The 21,665-nt window shown below is 42.1% G+C and overlaps 1 protein-coding gene across 11 annotated transcripts in view; it reads right to left on the bottom strand.

Annotated features, from left to right (window-relative positions):
* Window positions 1–21,665, bottom strand: part of LTBP1 (latent transforming growth factor beta binding protein 1) — a 406,554-nt gene that overhangs the window by 3,697 nt on the left and 381,192 nt on the right. For all 11 annotated transcript variants that reach the window (XM_030311335.1, XM_030311333.1, XM_030311336.1 and 8 more), the window contains 2 exons: window positions 4,438–4,560; window positions 384–533 (listed from right to left, as the gene is read on the bottom strand). In XM_030311335.1, the coding sequence (XP_030167195.1) occupies window positions 384–533; window positions 4,438–4,560 (273 nt within the window). The remainder of the gene's footprint in view (window positions 1–383; window positions 534–4,437; window positions 4,561–21,665) is intronic.

The raw sequence follows: 21,665 nt of genomic DNA on the forward strand, positions 1-21,665 counted from the left end.
TAGAAGCAAAGGCAATGCGAGAGACACAGAGGAAGAGGTAGTTGTGGGAGGAACATTCTCCAAAATGATTACCATAAAAGTTGTATTTTTTTTCCCCAAAACATCTACACTCCCTTATGCTTGTGTCAGGTACCGGGCGAAAACACTATTTGCTGCAGAGTCAAAAGCTAAAGTTAGAGGAGTCAAACATATTACCTAGAATGTTCTGTCCTCTCGAAGTACATTCATACTGTTGTGAAACCATCACTGCCATCTCCAGAATTTTTCTCCTCTTCCTAAACTGAAACTGCAAATCTATCTTACATGTACTCGATTATAGGAGATCTGGCCACAGGGCACCTGGGGGGAAGAATAACTTCCGAGAGGGCACACATCATCCTTACCAACACAGGTCATCTTGGCCATATCCAAGTGATACCCATCAAAACAGTCACAGGTATAACCTTCCTGCACCCTCACACAGCGGCCATTCTCACATCCATTGAGGATGCCACATTCTTCAGCCTGCAACTCCTCAAAGCTATTTAAAAAACCTAGAAAGGAAAAGACAGGAGCCAGGTTAGAAATTTGCAACCTCTTTCCCTGTCTTTTAAAACTATAGGATTACTGGGGCGCCTGGATGGCTCAGTTGGTTAAGCATCCGACTCTTGGTATGGCTCAGGTCGTGGTCTCACAGTTCATGAGAGCGAGCCCCCTGTTGGGCTCTGCGCAGACAGCGTGGAGCCTGCTTGGGATTCCCTCCCTCCCTCTCTCTCTTTCTCTCTTTGCCCACCCCATGAAAAAAATTAAATAAACTTTAAAAATTCTTATAAAAAAACTATACTATTATTAAGATTGTGGTTCATTATATACACATATTTTAGACACCTATTTCAGATGTCTTAAAGTTAGCAGTAAAATTTAACACTGAATGTATCTGTACACAGCATTATGCATAAGATAGTAGAAGCTTTATATATCGTTTGTCCATTAGTAGCCCTACATCTTGAATTCTGATGTTCTAAATTAAAAGCATAAAAAGTGACTAAGTATGGTTTTTGGGTTTGCTCTTAATAAACAGAAGTGTTTATCTAAAATTCCAAATTTCCTGAGTTCTCAGTGGGGCAAATGTCAGAACAACGTTCAGGATGGAAACAATGGAAGTGACTATCACAGTTCAGCAGACATTTGCTCAGAACATCCATAAGAATTTGAGGCGGTGGTTTTTCACTTGGAGTTCCCCAAAAAGCAGTGAAAAGCTGGGCTGGCCTTGCTGTGTAACCTGTGTTTGTTTGCTCTAGCTTTGGAATGAGCCTTACAAAAGGGCTCTCAGGAGATCAAAGGATAAAGACAGTAAAAGCAACTTGAAACATCCTGATAAATGAGAAAAGTACATCATACTTGTGGTTAGAAAGTCAAAATTATTTTTTTAAGGAAACAAAGAAGTTCTTGTTTGGCTTTTTTTATAGTTTAGGTATCTTTAAACTGATTCAGAACTAGCGTTTAGTAATATAAACACATGAAACAGGCATCAAGAGTATTTAGCTCCCTTTCTATAAAGAAGAGTTGTAAATATAAATCCACAGTGATACAAAAACACTGTTGATGTGGGCTCCCCCTTCAGAACCTCATCACGTTATCAGCTTTAAAAGGAAAAAAAAAAAATCAAAATATGACCATAACTCTGGGCCTCTGAAGTAATTCTAAAGCAGAACTGCAGGGGGCAGCAAAATAACATTGTTTAGACAGGGCTGTAAGGTTTAACTCAGTGACTAAAAATTAATACATCCATGATAGGCACTTTTAAAAATTTTGAAGGGGAAAAAAAATTACAGACCATTAAGAATGTGTCATCAGGGCCCCAAAGCCAGTTTGAGAAATACTTAAGAAAATAAAGTCTTAATCTATGATAATATTTTCAAATTCCAGGTACCATGGCAAAATCGTTTTGACTTTCTGTTAAAAATTATTACAGAAATTAAAACATGGAATTAAATATTGAAAACTCTACACACATACATCAAGCAGACTCCGAAAAATACTTCTACACGAGTCAGCGAAGGACAGCCCCTTCTCGAAATGTGGTGGTCTCCTACTTTTGTAAATAAAGTTTTACTCGAACACAGATACCCCATTCGCTGACATGCTGTCTGTGGCTGTTTTCGTGATACCCTAGCAAGGCTGAGTAGCTGCCTCAAAGCCTAAAAATTTTATTCTCTAGTCCTTTACAAGAAAGAGCTGATTTCTGCTCTAGGAGATTCTACTTTTATAAAACTCTGCCTTAACTAAAAAACTGCCTCCGGCTACCAGTCCGATTTTCTTAAATAACCAGAAGGCAGGAGATTAAGAAATCTCAGCTTTCTTTCTATGTTGCTATCTACCCAATACAGTCATTTCTTTAGAAGGGCCGCAAAGTCCTTGCTCCTGGTCTGGGAAGGAGGAGCTATTTCTCATAAACTGCAGTAAGTTTAAAGGCCATTGATAGAGTCAGTGCTGGAGGTCTTAAAATTGCATCTCAGCTTCTTCTGTTACTAAATAGGAAATCGATGTGACACCAACATGTTTATTTCTTACTATTTGTAGTGAATTAAAAGAGTCCTGAAGCAACGTCAGCATTAAAAAAAGAAGGTACACGAGCCAGAACATTTCAACATGAAAATTCCTGGAATCTGGACTCTATCTAATGTGCTAGAGGCTGCACATAGAAGCTATGGGATTGGGTCACTGTTGCGTATAGACTTAACCTGTTATTTTGGATTTATGGGGCAGGCAAGCTGGGCTTTCTTTCAACCTTAATATTTCTTCTCCTTTTCTTCTTTTTAAAGGTAAATGTTTATTGACCTATAACACAGTCACAGGTAAGTGTCAAAATTGTAAGTGCCCAGTCTTATACCTGCCAGTGTATTTCGACACATTTTATGAAATAGTGCATGGTTGTATGTTGTTGATTAAAAGAAATAATCCAAGGTATTAGAAGTTATGATACTCTTGGGGCAGGGGGCCTGGCTGGGAAAGGGCTTCAGGGGCCTTCTGAATGCTGGGAATGTTCTACACCTGGGGCTGGGGGGTATACAGGGACATGTTAATTAACTCAGCTGGACTGATACAATGCTGTTTTCACATCATTGTGCTGAACGATCAATGTATGCATCCATCAAAAACAAGAGGAAGGAAGGAGAAAGGAAGGAAGGAAACACTCTTTGACTCAGAACCGAAGCAGTGCCAAATGTAGCCACAAAGCTTGGGTTGCCCTCAGGAACCAGGTCACGGCTAGTGTGCTTCGTTCACAGGTAACAGGGCCCCAAGAAAGAAAAGGCATCACTGTAGTCTGTCATTCAGCAGTGTCTCCAAAGTCTTAACTCCAACCCCCTGGCCTGCAGGGATTCTCTGTCTTGAAAATCTGGTGTAGCTTCACACACTGCAAGGAGGGCCCCTCTGTGAGATTTGGACAAGGCAGCTGGAAGCCGCATTTCCCCATTACCAGTCCTGAAGGGGAGACCACCTATCCTCTACCGATACTGTGCTGTGTATTTGAAAAGCTGTGGTTTCCCCCATAGAAACCTTTAGTTTGCACGACTTCCTCGTCCAGGACACTCCCAGTTAAACACCTTCAGACATTTCTTCCTTTCTTTCTTTTTTAAAGTTTTTTTATTTATTTTGAGAGAGAGAGAGACAGACAGACAGACAGCACAGACGCAAGCAGGGGAGGGGCAGAAAGAGAGAGAGAGAGAATCCCAAGCAGGCTCTGCACTGACATCGTGAAGCCCCGCACAGGGCTTGAACCCACAGGGCCCCTGAGATCATGACCTGAGCTGAAATCAAGAGTCGGACGCTTAACCGAACGTGACACCCAGGCGCCCCACAGACATTTTTTTCCTAAATGGGAACAGGGATCACACAGGCACACTCCATCTCCCACAGAAAATCTCTGCCCACAAGACCAGGAGAAGCCACCATACATCATTTCTTAATAAATCCCATCATGAGTGGATTCTAACAATTTCTGACCAGAAGAGCAATTTTTTTGACCTCCCACTTTAAAATACCTGTAAAGATCAACTTGTTACAGTTAACATGTCATTTCCTTATATGAAAAACGATGTCAATTATAATCAGGCTTCTAAGACAACCCCGACCCTTAAATTAGACCATCATGTAATGAGTAAAGAAATGATTTTGTTATGGATCTTAGAAGATGATTTTTTTTTACTTTAAAGAAAGTAAAAGTAACAGCAGACCCTCCAGCATGCCAATAATTTGATCCAATATTTCTGAACTTGAACACGTATAAGGAGTATGCAGAGGATGGATAAAACTGACTTTCCAATTCAGCAGGTCTTAGAGTGGGGCCTGAAAGCTTACATTTCTGACAAATTCCCAGGGGCTACCTTTTGAGAACCATTGACTAACCTTTAGTCAGTCACTTTAGTTTCAACATAACTGAAAAATTTTGCTTACGGTCCTGAATAAAATAGGGATCAGCTTCTGGAGCATACTGTTCGCTGAAGTCAACCAAGGCATCCCGTCCATATGGCCGCCGGCGTCCCGTGACGGGGATGTTACACAGCTGGGCATAGTCATCTAAGAAGGAAATGAAAAGCAATGTGAGACGTCATCACTGTTTGCTGGCCCCTAGACACACCCACTCACAGCTCAGAGCAACAGAAACCGGCCAGGGCACTGTCCACCATATGCTCCTGTCTCGCACACATGTGCACCACTGATCTTAGACCTCGTCTCCATATTCTTTATGGGAGCTGTATCCACCCACGCACAATGAAAAGCTAAACAGCATAATTAAGATTCTACACTGAAGACCAAAAACAGTAGCTGAACAGTTGATAGAACGTGTCCCAGGAGGGGAAGGAACTGAAAAGTGAGCCAGCGCTCAGAAAGCTACAGGCCTTTTGGAAGAATGGTTTTACCTGAAACCAACAGGTGTTACCATTTTAAAGGACTGGTCATTCTCACAGACAGGTATGTTTTCACTCCAAAGAGACAGAAAAGTTGTATCTCTGGTGATCCAAAAAAGACGTAACCAAGTGAGGATGCCAGTAGGTACCATTTTATTTTAAGAGCAACTTTTAGAACTCTAAAATCAAGGCCTGGTCTGTATGAATGTAGTATTGCAGTAACAAGGACCCAGCCACCACATGGGACACTGGTTTTTCATTTGTTCCAGGGTTACTGAGTTTTCAAGGCGTTTCACCGTCCCAGGCCCTTGCCTGAATTGAGGGGCAGAGTTATTTGGCAGGTCTAGAGAAGAAAGCTTTAGAAGGGATGGCTTCATGTTCTCAATACATGTTGTATGGAAATATACTGTCCAAGGATTTATCTGGCATATGGAAGAAATCCTGGGGCTCCCCAGACTTCAGTAGCTCTTCCAAAACTGTGAGATGCCAGTCCGGTGGCCCCAGGACTGGATGGACACACTTAGGACAGTCACACAAGGCAACAACCACATCTGCCTGGACCACAGACTGGGGGGGTGGGGGAGGGCTTTACTCTCTTTTGTTTCCTCCTGTGACATATGAAAATAAAGAAATGCATTAGGGCTTTGGTGTGACCTCTCAAGGCTTTCTTTCACCCCCTACCCCCACTTAAAGGAGCCAGAGGTACATGTGTGTATGCGTGCACACACTCACACAATTCTCTCCTAGAACTGCACAAAGCAAGCACAAGGCCAGAAAAGACCCTGAACACTGAATGGGGGGGAGGGTGATGGTTGCTCCTTCCTCAAATTCTCCTTGTGGGGAAGCTTTCCAGAAACAACATACAGACCCCAGACACCCCAACACTTTTGCCTGAAATCATTTCATAAGAAATATTAATTTCATTAAGGAAACAGGTGAACCTGAAAAAAAAGATCCTTGACTTGCACCCTTCCCTCCAAAAAAACCACACACAACTGGAAGCAAAGAGAACACAAACGGTTGTCAGTTCTCCTTCAAGTTTGAAAAAGAATTAGGGATCTCCCTGTGAGAGCAAGATTGCTGAAATATTTACAAGTTTCAAGAGCTGAGGTCATTTTCTCTCATGGCTTTTTTAATATATATATTTGTTGCACATCTGAAAGGGAGACTGTTCGGTATTTTATATCCAAGCAACGGCTGTGATCAAGAGGAGATATTAAAAGTAAGTTCATGTTCTTATTTTGTAAAACTAAATCCAGAGAAGGCTAAGCATGGTCCTATACACATCTGCATGTAGAGGAAACCTCGCCGAGACTCAAGGTCCGGAGCTGTTGACTGACACAGGGCTGTTGGGGGCTGTCTGGCCCTTAGGTCTGGGTCTTCCTCTTCCACCATGAAACGAGCTGGTCCCTACCCTTCAAGCTCCCACCATCTAGCAGAGCAAAAGAAAGGGCCCAAATGTGAGAGTGAGGAGGAGGAAGAGCTTCCTGGAAAAGGTGGCGCTTGACCTGAAATTCAGAAGACAAGTAGGATTTCCTTTGCTAGAAAAGTTATTTTGTATTCATTTTAAAGAGGTTACCCAAAGGCATCAAGAAAGAAGCTGTAAGCTGTGTTTGGGGACTACCAAGGGGTTCCTAAGGAAGCCTTCTGACTGGATCCAGGCTGGTAAAGGGGAGCAGACGAACGGGGGTGAAACTTCAGGGACCGCCATATCTTCTTTCCCTTCCTTTCTTCCTTAGCCATGCATTTTTAAGATTCTAGAACTTACTGTCCTTTGCTGCCTTCCTTTCTCTAACACATTAAGCATTCCCAATTTCAAAACAGTTTTGGTCAGTTTTCAAAAGTGACTGATTTCTGCACGAAATGTACGCTCTTTTGTATTTGAAGATGCGCTACATTCCCATCATCACCAGGACATGCATTTTGAGTTATCTTTCTGGGAGCATGGATGGGTCTACCCTAATCCATCCATGCTGCCCCTCCTGCTGTGCACATCTGCTCTCATTCTTGGCCAGGGTCAAGGGCGAAGCGAGTGTGGGGTAATGGAAGGAAAATGGGCTCTGGAGGCAAGAAGCTGGGGCTCAAGTCCTGACTGGACCACTTACTTCCCAGCTTAGCAATTTGGGGCAGACCTCAGTTTCCACACCTGTCACATGGGGGTAATAATTCTTGTTCGCCTATCTCTGTATTACTGATGTATGAAAATGAGATACTGTTACGCAACTGTTCATAAATTCTGAATCATCAAGAAAACGGAAGTTCCGATTTCTCTCATAGGTAAAAATCTCTAAGTCTCTATTGAACACTGGAAATAAATGAGGATTTTCAAAGACAGCTAAAGAAGCAATTTCAGTATTAGCAAAACGTACAGGTAGTTGTCAGCAGGCAAAGAAGTGTGCAGTACATTAAGACCAATGAAGGTCACTCTCTAGATGTTTTAAATATTGTTTCAAGATTATTTGGAATTTTTAAATACATGGAGAGGGGCACCTGGGTGGCTCAGCCGGTTAAGGTGACTTTGGCTCAGGTCATGATCTCACAGTTGGTGAGTTCAAGCCCTGCGTCAGGCTCTGCGCTGACACCTCAGAGTCTGGAGCCCACTTCAAGTTCCGTGTCTCCCTCTCTCTCTGCCCCTCCCCCATTCATGCTCTGTCTCTCTCTCACAAGAATAAACATAAAAAAAAATTTTTTTAATACATGGAGAGAAACTCTTGCTCAGTAAACAGAGAAAGAGGTCTTCATGGACTTTGTCTCAAACAACTGGAGACAAAATCATTTACTGCCTTGACAGATACAATTATTTGGTCAGGCAATGAGAGCAATAGCATATTGTTGACACCAGACCAACAGAACTCAGAGTAGAAGGCACAGTGATGTCTAACAATTCTTACTGTATGCCTGAATCCTTCAGAGATATCTCAAGTAGACAGGTTTCTCATCATCTTCCAGGGGAGCAACTGGAATATCACAGAATTTTCTGAGTCTTTGGCAAGGCATCCTCCTCAGGACCTGGGCACGTGTCTATTTCTAGAACGTGCTGGGCTTCTGTGCACCCCAAGCTACAACCAGAGCCCATTCTAGCCTTGGTGATCAGCTAGTCCCGTGGCATGGTTACACTCCAGCTGGGGGACACAGTGAATCATGGTCAGCAGAGAGTACGGAACCCACTTCCCACGAGAGCGCACGAGCCTCTACTGGTTCTCTGTTTCACCTAGCTCAACATGCGGGGATGGACACATACTCTCCCTAGGGTCTTTTTCCTTCTCCACAACACCCTTAGGCACATCAACAACTATTAATCGCCTAGCGGTCTAGGGACCGATACAAAGGAATAGTTTTGCTCACCAGAGCTTGTGCTCTGGGAGGCAAATACCATGTATGAGCCACAATTTTCAATGTGTTCATCCAGGATCTGGCCAAATATGAATGTGAAATGAACAGGAAATGGAAATATTCACACCTCAAAGCCTCCCCCCCTTATGCATTCTTCACCTCCCCAACGACAAATGCTAAGCTCTTGATCAAAGCTATGAAAAGACGGTGTGGGACACCGTCACTAAGTAGTCTCAACAAGATCCAGGCCATTGATCACAGTCCTTTCCCTGGCATGGCATATTCTTATGACAGATGGTGCTGCTTTGATTTTAATTTTAAATTGAAAAAAAAAAAAAAGTTTAAAAATTACCCCCTGGAGCCACTGGGTCTGGGGCCTCTGCTGTCAGCAGCAATGGGAAGCACAGCATTATATCCTGGCAGGAAATCTCCCTTCCTGATGACAGACACATCTGCAGGGCTGGTCTGGACAGTCACATGTCACCATGCCACTCTGGCATGTGAGGACAATGGGAGGTGAAGTTTTAGTTCTGACTGAGGCAGATTAAATTCAGCTGCTTTTAGAAATGAAGACGAGACTGCATTTCATTCTCCACACATCAAGGCTAAAAACTCAGGGCTCCAACGTTTGAAGTGCACTATTTTCAAATACAGGAGAAACAAGGACTGATTCTTATGCATTAAGAAAAATGGGTCATGTTTTGCTCCAATGTCGAGACCAGGTGTTTTTCTTACAGACTTCCACACGTCTTATTGATTGATTATGGTGTTTGGAAAACACAGACACACAGCCAGGAAATGAAGGAAGAGGACAGGGAGAATGGAATTAGGATTTATCCTGGTGCTTGTGGAGCCAGCAGGACAATGGGCATTTGTCTTTGACTGAAAGTGGGAAAAGCTAGGAGATTAGAAAAATGGGAACCATTTACAGAAAACACCATCTAGCACTGATGATAAAGGAACCTGAAAGACAGCATGCCACTGGCAGTCCACACCCTGTGGGTCGGCCACCTGTTTGAGTGCCTCTCTACTTACGCTCTTTTCAGAAAAAAATGTTTACCTACAGTGTCCGATGAACAGACAGTAGCCTGCTTCCTAGATATTAAAACTTGCTGCGCTGTGAGAGGGAACAGGGTATACTAAAAAGAAAATGGACTCAGAGTCAAAGGCCTCGGGTCCTAGTGTTGTTTCTCTACTTTCTAGTTGCTTGGACTGGACGTATTTTTTTGAGTTTCATCCTCAACAGGATTAGGGTACCTGTCTTTGTGATATTAAAGGCAAGTCAATGTTTTATTCAGGGACTGACTCATTCATTCAACCAGACACAGAGAATATTATGGGGAGGGTGGGATTGGGGAGAGAGGAAGGTTATAATGACGCTATGACAAAGGTACATACACTGTGAGATGTACAGTAGTTTATCGGGACCACAGAGAAGGTCACCAGGAAGAGCTGGGGAAGGCTTCACCTTGGAGGTGGCATCTGTGGAGGCCAATAAGGTGAAGAGGAGGAGGGGAGTAACTCAGAGTCATGGGCATATATAATGGATAAGAAAGCTTTAGGGAAACACAGTACCATGTAAACACTGGCTACTGTAGATCTCTGCCGAAGAAGAGTGGGAAAAAAAGGAAGTTAGTGAACATGTACTATGAAGTTCCCTCATGTCAGGTGCTGCACGCTTTTGTGTACATTTTTTTTTTCCTTGAAATCTCCGAGCATCCTCTGAAATAATTGTAATTAGCTCCTTTTGTTTCTGACTTATAGTGTAACTTGTCCTAGTTTAGGTGAGAGATTCAAACCTGACTTAGTCTATCTGCAAAACCATGTTCGATTCCACAGCTGCCCTTCAGAAACCCTGCAAAGAAAATTATGAAATCCATTCCCTAGACCTTAAGCACCAGGTAAGTACTTAGTTCAGCAATAAGCATTTGTGACTCAAATTCCAGGGAGAGCAATAACCATGAATGCTGATGAGCTCAGCCCCACCAGGGTCAGCTCTATCATTAGCAGGATTTATGTTTATTGAATTTGCTCGATTTATTAGGTGAAAGAGATCAAATTGCTTAATGTTCAATTAAATTGTACTTGTCGAGGACAGGGAAGTAATGAAGTCTAAAGTCTTGGCAAGGTTTACGTTCTGCAGGACTCCTGTAAATGTTAATGCTCTAAGGAAACTCATGGGCCACAGACCAACTGAGCTCTCCCACCCCAGCAGTCACCTAACACTGCCCTTCCAAACCCAGTCACTCACTACGTTTCCAACAGATTGCTGTTTATTTAGCCAGACTCTACTGGAGAGACAGATTTGTTGGGTATGAATGCCAAAAACTGGAGGTTCCCTTTGCCTTCTAAAACCTGGATTCAAAATTTATGCACTTGTAATGCCATTAAATCATGCCACACACGAAAACCCTAAAATAATGATTGATAACTTACGAACTTCTTATTAAGGATTGCGTGAAAAAGGTTTCTCCATTTCTAAATACCCAGGGCTTTGGAAATACATCGTTAAGTCTTACATTCAGGCAATCTCTGGGGAAATTGGGAATGAGGTAACCTCTAGTGTTTGATAAGAGAGACGAGTGAACAATACAATAAACAGGCAAACAAGAGGAAAGTTCAGCGTGTTAGTTTTTCTAAACCGTTCTACATTATCATTTTCTAACTGCAAGGGCAGATATATCAATTTATTTTCTTCTTTCCTGTTCTCTAAATATCACCCTGAAGTGATGATCCGAGAAGTCAACAATTAGAAAAAGCAGGTTACTATTATATATCAGGAACACACTGGTTTCTGTCTTTACTTTTGCATTAACCAAGTAAGAATTATTTTAAAACAGGAACTAAGTACATCCTTAAGGGGGAGATTGTACAACATGGTGGATGTACTGAGGCCACTGAAGTGTTCACTTGAAAATGCTTAATTTTATGTTATTTAAATGTCACTTCAAAAAAAAAGTCAAAAGAGAAACAAAAATAATACAGGAGAAAAAAATGTTTCTATGTTAAGTCTAGAGTTCATGTGACCTTTCTATTTTTAACTGATAGAATGAGGAAACTAGAGTAGTTGATCTCTGAGATCCTTTCTAGCTTACATATTTTATGATTCTGAAGACAAGTTTTACTATTAGGCTGAAGGATCTAGAGAAGACAATTTGTCATGGAACTTTGTGGTTGGGAATAGGAGGTAATCACCACTAGGTGCTGCTACTGAGCTCACCTGGGTGGTTTCAGAATGATGGACAATCATGGAATTTAACACATTGTAAGCAGTCTGTCTTATATCCGTGAGGTCAGTCTCTCATTCACTTTTCTGCTGAAGAAATGGAGGTCTAGAGAAGTTCTAAAGGCAAGCCAGGATTGACTCTCAAACCGTAACATTTACTAAAACAAATTATTAAAATGTAAGGGTAAATATAATTGGGTTTTAGTGTATATTATTTTGACCTTGTTTATTTAAGTTTAGAAGCAAAGAAAGCTATATTAACATTTGTTCAAAACTCTTGATTAATATTCTGAAGTATAGATCTCAAGGTTATGAGATAAACATACAGCTGAATCCATTATTACTTGAAGACCAGGTTCTAGGTAATAAGTAGAATATTAAATGAACACTAAACACAGTCAATATTATTATTCCACTCAATTATAGGAAATAAGACACTACAAAGGAACACTGAACTATTTTAAGATCCCTAATTCAGTTTTATGGTTTTCCCATACAATGCTATTTATCTTAATCTGAAATGACTTTTTTTACTTTCCCCTCTGGATCTACTCAGAATCAGATATAGTCTTGGTACCACTTCCTCCAGGAAGTGATTTCTTCAGCTATACTTTGTAGGTGCTCACAGATTACCATGTAAATGGTATCTTCTAGGGTTGAGCAGTGTACAACCAGCACAACTGTTCACAATAGCTCTGCTTGCCATGGAGACTTGAATCTCAGAAGGAAGCATAAAGAAGGCATGCTGTGTCCTAATCCCCCCCAGTGAGTGAATCTTTCTTAGGATACTAGCTATGGATAGGGAGCAAAAACAATGGCATCCCCAGCTTCTGCTCCCTGCCGATTTGTGTCAACACAAAGACAAGAACGTGGTAGCTTTCTAAGCACTTTCTAGATGCTTTTCTCCCATTCATCAGAGGCACAATCTGTGTGCTGCATGAAGGGAGAGTAGATAAGCTTCCTCTAAATTTTGCCAAGCTTGCCTGCTCTGGCCATGAGGTCAGCATTTAAAAGGCACGGGGAGCCAGCAGCTCTGTTCTAGCCACAGCTGTCTCATAAGCTTAATTAAGAAAAGGTCAGAATAAGCACAGTATTATTTGAATTCATAACCTCAAACATAAAACGGGGCTTTAAACAATTACGGGCAGTGATTTTTCTCACAGTCCCACTCACCACAGTTCATTCTTCTTAGAGTGCATTTCAATTGTTCTCGTCACCGAAGAGGGGAAAAAAAAAAATCCTAACAGCAGCAAAGTTTATGTACAATATGTGAAAATAAAATGTTCACTAAAGAGCAAATCACCTAGTAAAACCACTGGAAAGGTGCTTCTAGAAAGTGAACATCTATGCGTAAGCTCTGATTTCAAGGGAGAACGTGTAAACTGCTAAAACAATCTTATTTTTGAGATGAATTAAATCGCTTGTTAATTAAAAATAAAAGTGTTCTCTGTCATCAGATTGTTCATTTTACACATACGTTTTAATTTCTCTACTTAGGTTCTAAATGAGAAAGCGTCTAAGAGGACATCAGTGCGACTTTAGTCAATGAAATTTACTCTCCATTCAGCATAGGTTATGTAAGAATGTGGCCAAATCCTTGGGGCGCCTGGGTGGCTCAGTTGCATAAGTGTCTGACTTCAGCTCAGGTCATGATCTCACGGTCTGTGGGTTCGAGTCCCACGTCAGGCTCTGTGCTGTCAGCTCAGAGCCTGGAGCCTGCTTCCGATTCTATGGATCCCTCTCTTTCTCTCTCTGCCCCTCTCCTGCTTGTAATCTGTCTCTCAAAAATAAAACATAAAAAAAAAAAAAAAAAAAGAATGTGGCCAAATCCTTTCTTAGCACCTCAATACAGTACAGCTTTTAGGAGAAATGAGCACTGAGTACAAGTGACTCCCTGAAGTCCAAGCCATTCACAAACTAAAGTTTCAGAAGTGCTCAGGACACCAACTGGCAAGCTCATCCTCAAACCGTGCTCACGTTTAACTGTTGTCTAATTGTTCTGGAGCCCTGGAGACCATGGCTTCCACCAGTTCTCGGTGTAGTTAATACTCTGGTTTGCAGTACAGCAATGTCTCTGCAGCTGGTGTTCCAAACCCTCACTGGCTGTGACCCCAGGGAAGTGGGTTTGGGAACTGCAGCTTGTTCCAGGACATGCCTCCAGAGTGCTGTCTCTGGCAATGTAGCAGGAAATGGAGTTCTCCCCTATCCTGGGGTTGGGTTTTCCCCCTCCTTTTAACTGTCCTTGCTCTGAAAGCAAACCAGGTTTCTTTTGTAAAATGTTTTAAATCAGCGACTACAAAATATGATCCTAACCTGAAGGTGCCTGACTTGCCTGGGGCTCGCTTGTTGTCTAATGCACCTGCCAAAGGCAAAGTTGCTGTTTTGAAAGTTTATCTTTTTACTTTGAGAGAGAGAGAGTACGAGCAGGGGAGGGTTTGAGAGAGAGAGAGACAAAGAGAATCTCAAGCTTGAAAGAATCTCAGTCTCATGAGCCGTGAGATCATGACCTGAGCAGAAATCAAGAGGCGGACACTTAACCCACTGAGCCATCCAGGAGCCCTGACAAGGTTGTTTTAAAAACTCACATTCCGGGGCGCCTGGGTGGCGCAGTCGGTTAAGCGTCCGACTTCAGCCAGGTCACGATCTCGCGGTCCGTGAGTTCGAGCCCCGCGTCAGGCTCCGGGCTGATGGCTCGGAGCCTGGAGCCTGTTTCCGATTCTGTGTCTTCCTCTCTCTCTGCCCCTCCCCCGTTCATGCTCTGTCTCTCTGTCCCAAAAATAAATAAACATTGAAAAAAAAAATTAAAAAAAAAAAACAAAAAACAAACTCACATTCCAGGGGGGTGCCTGGGTGGCTCAGTCAGTTAAGCGTCCAGCTTTGGTTCAGGTCACGATCTCACGGTCTGTGAGTTTGAGCCCGGCGTCGGGCTCTGTGCTGACCGCTCAGAACCTGGAGCCTGTTTCAGATTCTGTGTCTCCCTCTCTCTCTGCCCCTCACCCACTCATGCTCTGTCTCTGTCTCTCTCAAAAATAAATAAAAAACGTTAAAAAAAATTTTTTTAATTAAAAAGCACATTCTAGAAAGCTTCATTTCTAGTATTCTTCCTCTGATGCATTGCTATTTGTAGCAGGCTTCTCTGTCACTCATCCCTGCCTGCTTATTCCCTCTCTCAAGTCCTGTATCTCCTGCACAGCTTGGTTAAAGAGGCCCTGACCTGCTGTCATAGCCCTGTCCAGCTGGGGGCCCTGGCTAAGTGTTAAATATCCTACCTCCTCCCTGCCCTTCTCTAGCATGTGCCAGGGGAGGAGAAAGAAATGAAAACCAATGTCCTTCCTTACAGTGCAGATGGCCCACAAACTGCAAATATTTAACTTTTCCACAATCTCACTTGTGATAGATAATTTCATGCGCCAACCTGGCTAGGCCATGGGGTGCCCTGATACAGTTGGTCAAACCCTGAGTGTTTCTATGAGGGTGTTCTGGATGAGGGTTAACATTTAAATTGGTGAACCTGAGTTAAAGCAAATTGCCCTCCATAATGTGGGCCTCACTCACTCCTGAATTACTGATTCACTGGATCACTGAAGAGAACAGAGCACGACTTTCCTCTGAGTGAGAGAAAATTCTCCATCCCACTGTCCACTGTCTTCCGGCTTCTGCAACATCAGCTCTTCCTGCCTAAAGGCCTCTGACCTGGAGCCTTGGCTCCCCTCAAACCTTGCATGTCATCAGCCCACCCTGCAGATTTTGAATTTATCAGGTGCTATAATTATGTGAACCAATTCCTTATAATGAATGAATCAGTCAATAAATCGCTCTCTCTTTTATTGGGTCAGTTTTTCTAAAGAACCCTAACACTCCAGCCTGCCTTACAGGCACAGGGGAAGTTTATCATTGGTTCAAGCCATCAGGGTGGCAGGGAATCCTGATGGGGTGAGCACATCCCTTTGGGGAGACGGTATCTGATTCTTAAGGGGAGTCATGTGTACTTGGAGAAAAGCTTTAACATTTTTTTTTAATGTTTCTTTATTTTTGAGAGAGAGAGAGAGAGAGAGAGACGAGTTGGAGTGGGAAAGGGGCAGACAGAGAGGGAGACACAGAATCTGAAGCAGGATCCAGGTTCTGAGCTGTCAGCACAAAGCCCGATGTGGGGCTCGAACTCACAAACCGCGAGATCATGACCTGAGCCAATGTTGGATGCTCAACCGACTGAGCCACCCAGGAGTCCCAGAAAAGCTTTTATATATTAATTTTATCTGCCCTGTTACTCCCTTGAGCCCCTATAATGGAAGATACTGATTATAAAAGTAATAACACGAGGGTGACCTGGGCGGCTCAGTCGGTTAAGCATCCAACTTCGGCTCAGATCATGATCTCACAGTTCGTGGGTTCGAGCCCCATGGTGGGCTCTGTGCTGACAGCTTAGAGTCTGGAGCCTGGTTCAAATTCTGTGTCTCCCTCTCTTTCTGCCCACCCCACCCCCCCACTCACACTCTGTCTCTCAAAAATAAACAGACATTTAAAAAAATTTTTCAAATAAAAGTAATAACATGAGAAGCACTTGTGGTCCCCTGCTGACATGGGAGTGACGGGACGTGCCCATCATCTCATGCACGGATGTTCAGACTCGCACTTGAGCACATACATCCCTGGTCTTCATTCTCCAATAACTGACCATCACAGTCGTGAATTTTTCCACCTAGTGACCTCAGCTGACCTGAGATGGAAACTCTGCTATTAATGATGTATATTAAGTCTAGAATAGTAACTTTACTATGAAGGTTTTAGAATGAGGTTTTTGTTATTTCATATGTTTATGTTTGTAAGAACCATATCACAGGGAATTGGACAGACAGACCTTGGGATTTTACTTTGAAATAAAGCAGACTTTCGATTAGGATTTGTGTTGAATGAGTATTAAGAGGACTTGATCAGGTTGGTAAACAGTATTTGAATTTATTAAAAATTCAATTTGCTGCATCTTAAGTCTGATTTATTAAGATTTAGAAGAGCTGCTTAAGCGCTTAAGAAGAAAATGCTGAGGCGCCTGGATGGCTCAGTCGGTTAAGTGACCAACTCTTTGATTTCAGCTCAGGTTGTGATCTCATGGTTTGTGAGATTGAGCCCCGTGTTGGGCTCTGCATTGAGTATGGTGCCTGCTTGGGATTCTCTCCTTCCCCTGACACAGGCATGTGCATGCATGCCCTCTCTCTCTCAAAATAAATAAATAAACTTTAAAAAAAGAAGAAGAAAATACTTATTAGGACTGTGGGCTGCCCTTTCGAGTATATAGAGTGCTGGAGAGAAAATAAATACATAAAATTAATATTTTTTTTGAGAGCGAGAAAGGGCACAAGTGAGCAAGTAGCAGAGAGAGACAGCGAGATACAGAGAGAGGAGAGAGAGAGAATCCCACAAGGGGCAGAGAGAGAGAAGGGGGGGAGAGAGAGAGAAGAGGGAGGGAGAGAGAGAGAAGAGGGAGGGAGAGAGAGAGAAGAGGGAGGGAGAGAGAGAGAGAGAGGGAGAGAGGGGGACAGACGGGGGGGGGAGAGAGGGGGAGAGAGAGGGAGAGAGGGAGAGGGAGAGAGGGGGAGAGAGAGAGAGGAGAGAGAGAAAGGGGGGGAGGGAGAGGGAGAGGGAGAGGGAGAGAGAGAGAGAGAGAGAGAAGTAGGACTCCAGCTCACCTGATGTGGGGACTGAAGTCACAAATTGTGAGATCACGACCTGCGCCAAAGTCATATGCTTAACGACTGAGCCACCCAGATGCCCCATAAAATTTATAAATGGAGACCAAAGTGTTCAGAGATTTAATTAATACAGTTTTGATACAGAAGTCACTCTCAAGGAAAATTTTATCTGTTCCTTGCTATATTTAAACATTCATCACAAAATAAAAATCAATCTTATTTTATATAAAAACTATTGGACTTATAAGTAGAATGACAAAATGTGTAAGTTGGACTTAAATTCTTAGGAAAATCTCTCTTTGAAAATTCATAAATTATACTCTTTATAAACATATATTATTTTGATTTTTCTATTTAAAAAATTGATAAATTGAATACACCGAATGTTCATTTAAAAGCCAACATTAAATGGTCCTTTCCAGCCATAAAGCCTCCCTTAGCGGACACTCGTGGCTCTGGAGTCCGGAGGGGCACAGAAGAGGCAGCTTCACTCGGGGTCCTGCAGAGCTGTCTGACTCTGCGTTAGTCCCTAAACACTCTTCCAATTCTTCATTGTCTTTAACTCACGCCTCCTTTCAAAAAAGACTTCTACCATGGAATAATCATTAGCTCAACTCATTTCCTGGAACAGGATTTGATTTGCTAACACCTACAAAGCATGTACTGTAATCCAAGCCATCTCACACGCATTTATCACATTTAACCCTCAAATGACCTATTGTTGCTAACTGCCATCTTACAAGCGAGGAGACTAACGTAAGGACTAAATCACAAAGCCGCATGTGCATAATTCACTACTAAATTTTATTTTCCAGTTGTCCTTTTATAGTAACAAAAGTATTTTCACTCCTTTTTGGAGGGAGTAAGAGGAAGCTTTCTAAGTAAACCAATCCTTTTGATAAGAAACCACATAAATGGCTTACTTGCCATTCCATACAGTATCCAATTCGATTTAGTTTCATGGATACGAAGAATTACGTCCCAAAGCACTGGACCACTTACCACTCTACATATACACGGTATACATTACGTGTACAGGCATGGTAGCCAGACAATCTAGGAGGCCTTTTATATCTTTCCAGTGTGATTTTAATGCTCCACTATAATTTATTAACAGCTACACTTCCTTTAATCATAATATTCAGGATCTATGATCAAAATGATAAATGCTTTTGTACTCAGAGAGTATTAATTACCCTAACCTCACAAGAGTTCTCAACTTTGGATAAAGGAAACTGAAGTAACTTGTCCAGTGCAATCGACAGAAGCAGTGCCAGAAACAGAACAAGATCCCTGGACTGCCTCAACCAAAGGCAGTGACCACTCACTGTGCCTCACATGTAGGATGTTCCAAAGTTATTATTAACATTCTTTGGAAACATATTTCTTGGAAAAGCCTTTAAACCATGACTGCTGAAAGGCCTTTTGCAACCACTGCCCAGTTACAATATTTTTTCAAGTTCAGTCCATGACTCAAATCCCCGTCTTCCTTCACACCTCCAAGGGTATTATGAAACTTCTTATATGGAGATATTTGGGAACATGTAAGAGCTGTGCATGGATATGGAAGAAATCACTAGCTCAACTGTCCGAACACAGATTCCAAAGTCTGTCACTTTTGCAAAACCATATGAAAATATTGGGGGTAGATAAGCTATTGCGAAGTATCAAAACATTTGCTGTTGCAACAAATAGTGCATTTATTAAATAAGGGAATCAAGGGTATCACGTGCATGTTTTAGATGCAACAATTAGGGAAAAAAACAATTCTAATTTAGTAACATAACTGTATACTATGTTAGTTTTGCAGAATCAAAATTTACATTTCATGTAAATACAACCTGTACATCTGTTCCAAAATTTGTTGGACAGTGCATAGCAGGTGTGAAGTAAATAATGGAATGAAGGAAGGAATATGTAAGTAATTTAACTAAAGCTGAAAACAGGCAAACTATAAATAACTTAAGATTGCATTTCAAACATGGTTCTTTTTCCTAATTGCATCTTGCATGTAACAGTTAGCAAATTCTCTAATGACAGAATTGATTTCATTTTTTCTTCAGCTGTAATGATTACAGTTTCCCCTTGGCATTCAAGTACAAGCATAATCCGTATCCCCAGAATCAGAATTTCTGCATCAACTGTTTCTATGTATTTGTATCTTCCAACTGTCTCTCAGCAAAACTGAGAGGACCATTCCTCTGAATTTTGATCAATATTAGTGTTTTACAATTTTTTTTAACATGTGCCAATTTCTTTTGTGGCACTAGTTTCCTTCGAGTTTTAACTACTCTCACCTTTGTACACCTGACTTTCATTAAGAGTAACTGTAGAGGGTCCAACACCTGTGGTGCAGTACATCATACCACCAATAGGTGGCACTCTCCCAACACACTAAGGGTCCTATCGAATTTCCTCTTAACTTCAAAATTTTAGATGAAGACTTTAAGTCTTTATGTTCAATTTACTTACAGTAGGTCTAATTATTTCAATAATTTACTTAACAGAAGTCTAATTATTTGAACAAGATAGCCACAGACACTGGGAGCCCTGGGAATCTTAGATTCCAGTATTCAAGTGTCTACTTTTCTTTCCCATGTGGGTTAATGGGTTCTTATTTCCATGCGATAACGGCATCCTACGTATCTTGTAATTCATAGGCACATTTTCCAGAAAATTGAAGCTTATGCTTTCAAGAGTAGCAATAAAAACATTAAAAATTCATTTTACTTAAGTGCAAGGTATCACTAAGTTCTATTTACCAAGAATAACTGCCCTACTTTAGTCCCTTAATTCATCAAATACATACTGTCAGTATGCCCGCCAGTGTGCTAGACTGTGATGGACAGCTGATGAGACACCAACTCTCATTTTGCTGGTCTTACCATCTCGCTCTAAAGCTGTAGTTTCTCTAAGCTTGTTTATGACACGGATAAAATGACTTGTCTTGCCTGACTTGGTTTTCCAAACACCTTTTTCTCCCAGAGTCTGGAATGATATAACATGATCAAGAGCTCAAATTCTAGGGTCCTCCCAAAGCAGTGCAGCCCCCCTCTCTCAAACCTTTGAAAAGCTGGAAGCAGCCAAGAGCACAGGAACGAGAAGGAGAGGAGGAGGCCGGAACAGGAATATGGGAGCCGAGGCCTCCAGAGGATGAGGATGGGGAAGCTATCGGTGCACAATGGCTTCAACAAATTGTCCAATGTCACGTTGCAGGGCCTCCCTCAATCATCTGGAACCTCTACGAATGCCTGGTGTCTGGCCTCCATGACTTTAGCAGAGGATTAACATGGGATCCTAAGCAGCCCCAGAAATGTACTGGATTGCACAACTATGCAGGTCTCCTCGTGTCAAGTTGTCCTGATATAATCTGTCCCCTCCACTTCCATCCCCTGCATGTGGTATCAATCCACAAGATGCCATCTAACTTTGGAGAACACGACTGAACAAGCCACTCCTACCTCCTCCAACTACCAGTATTCTCAGATGTAGTTGCTGCCTTAGCAAGAATTAGTGCCCATGACCTATTGCACCAGAAGTGTGAAAGCCTGTTCCAGAGCCAAAGCTTTACTTTACACTGCACTTTAATGCTCAAAGCTGATGACAAGTGCTACGATTTATTCCTCAAATTCCTCCAGCACTGTTTCCATCAGTAACTAATTGTTCCCCAAAGCATCGCTGAGCAACTAGGGAAACTGGAAGGTTCAGTGCCCGACAGGCTGGGATTCATCCAGGGCATATATTAACCAACAGACAATGTGGTCCTTTTCAACTATCAAGATATCCATGAACGGCATATTTAAAAGGTTCAAGGACAGAAATTATGAGTAAACATGTTTTAAAATTCACACATTCTTTGTTTCCTCTTTGAAAAGTTTCTAACAGTATTAAAGTGAGTTTAACAAAATCAAGGTGGATGCTCTTAGGTGTCTTTAGAACCTTGCTGGTGTGGTCTGAGGACCAGTAGCATCCTTGCTAGGAATGCAGAATCCTGCCCCACCTTCTGCACTTAGAAACCAGAATCTGTTTTTTCATAAGATCTGGGGAGTACAGAGAACTGACATGCCCATTGATATTTACAAAGCAGTTGTCTAGAAAAGCAAGGCTTATATGAGAACAATTACTTCTGCATTTGTCTATCCTTAATTCATGCTCAGATGCTATAATTGTATGCTTTATAAGATCCTTGGATGTCAGCTACATTTGAAAATGCATTTGATCTGGGTCACTTAGCAGTAAGTAGCAATAGCTGTTGCTATCTTCCAAATGTGTCAAAGACTATTCTAGGTGTTCATGTATTAACTTATTCAAGTCTTAAAACAGCCCTGTAAGGCCGGTGAAATTACTTTCACATGAGGAAACAGAGGCACCAGGAGACAATGTAACAAGGTTGCCTAGATAGGAAGTTGCCAAACCAGTATTCAGACTCAGGCAACCTGCCTCCAGAGCCTACACGCTGACCTCTCTGCTCTGGCTCCCCTTAGTGACTGTACTCCAGCAGAAATGCTCCATGGAAGATGGTTTGGT

The sequence above is a fragment of the Lynx canadensis genome, chromosome A3 (genome assembly GCF_007474595.2).
Source record: "Lynx canadensis isolate LIC74 chromosome A3, mLynCan4.pri.v2, whole genome shotgun sequence".
Taxonomy (NCBI): domain Eukaryota; kingdom Metazoa; phylum Chordata; class Mammalia; order Carnivora; family Felidae; genus Lynx; species Lynx canadensis.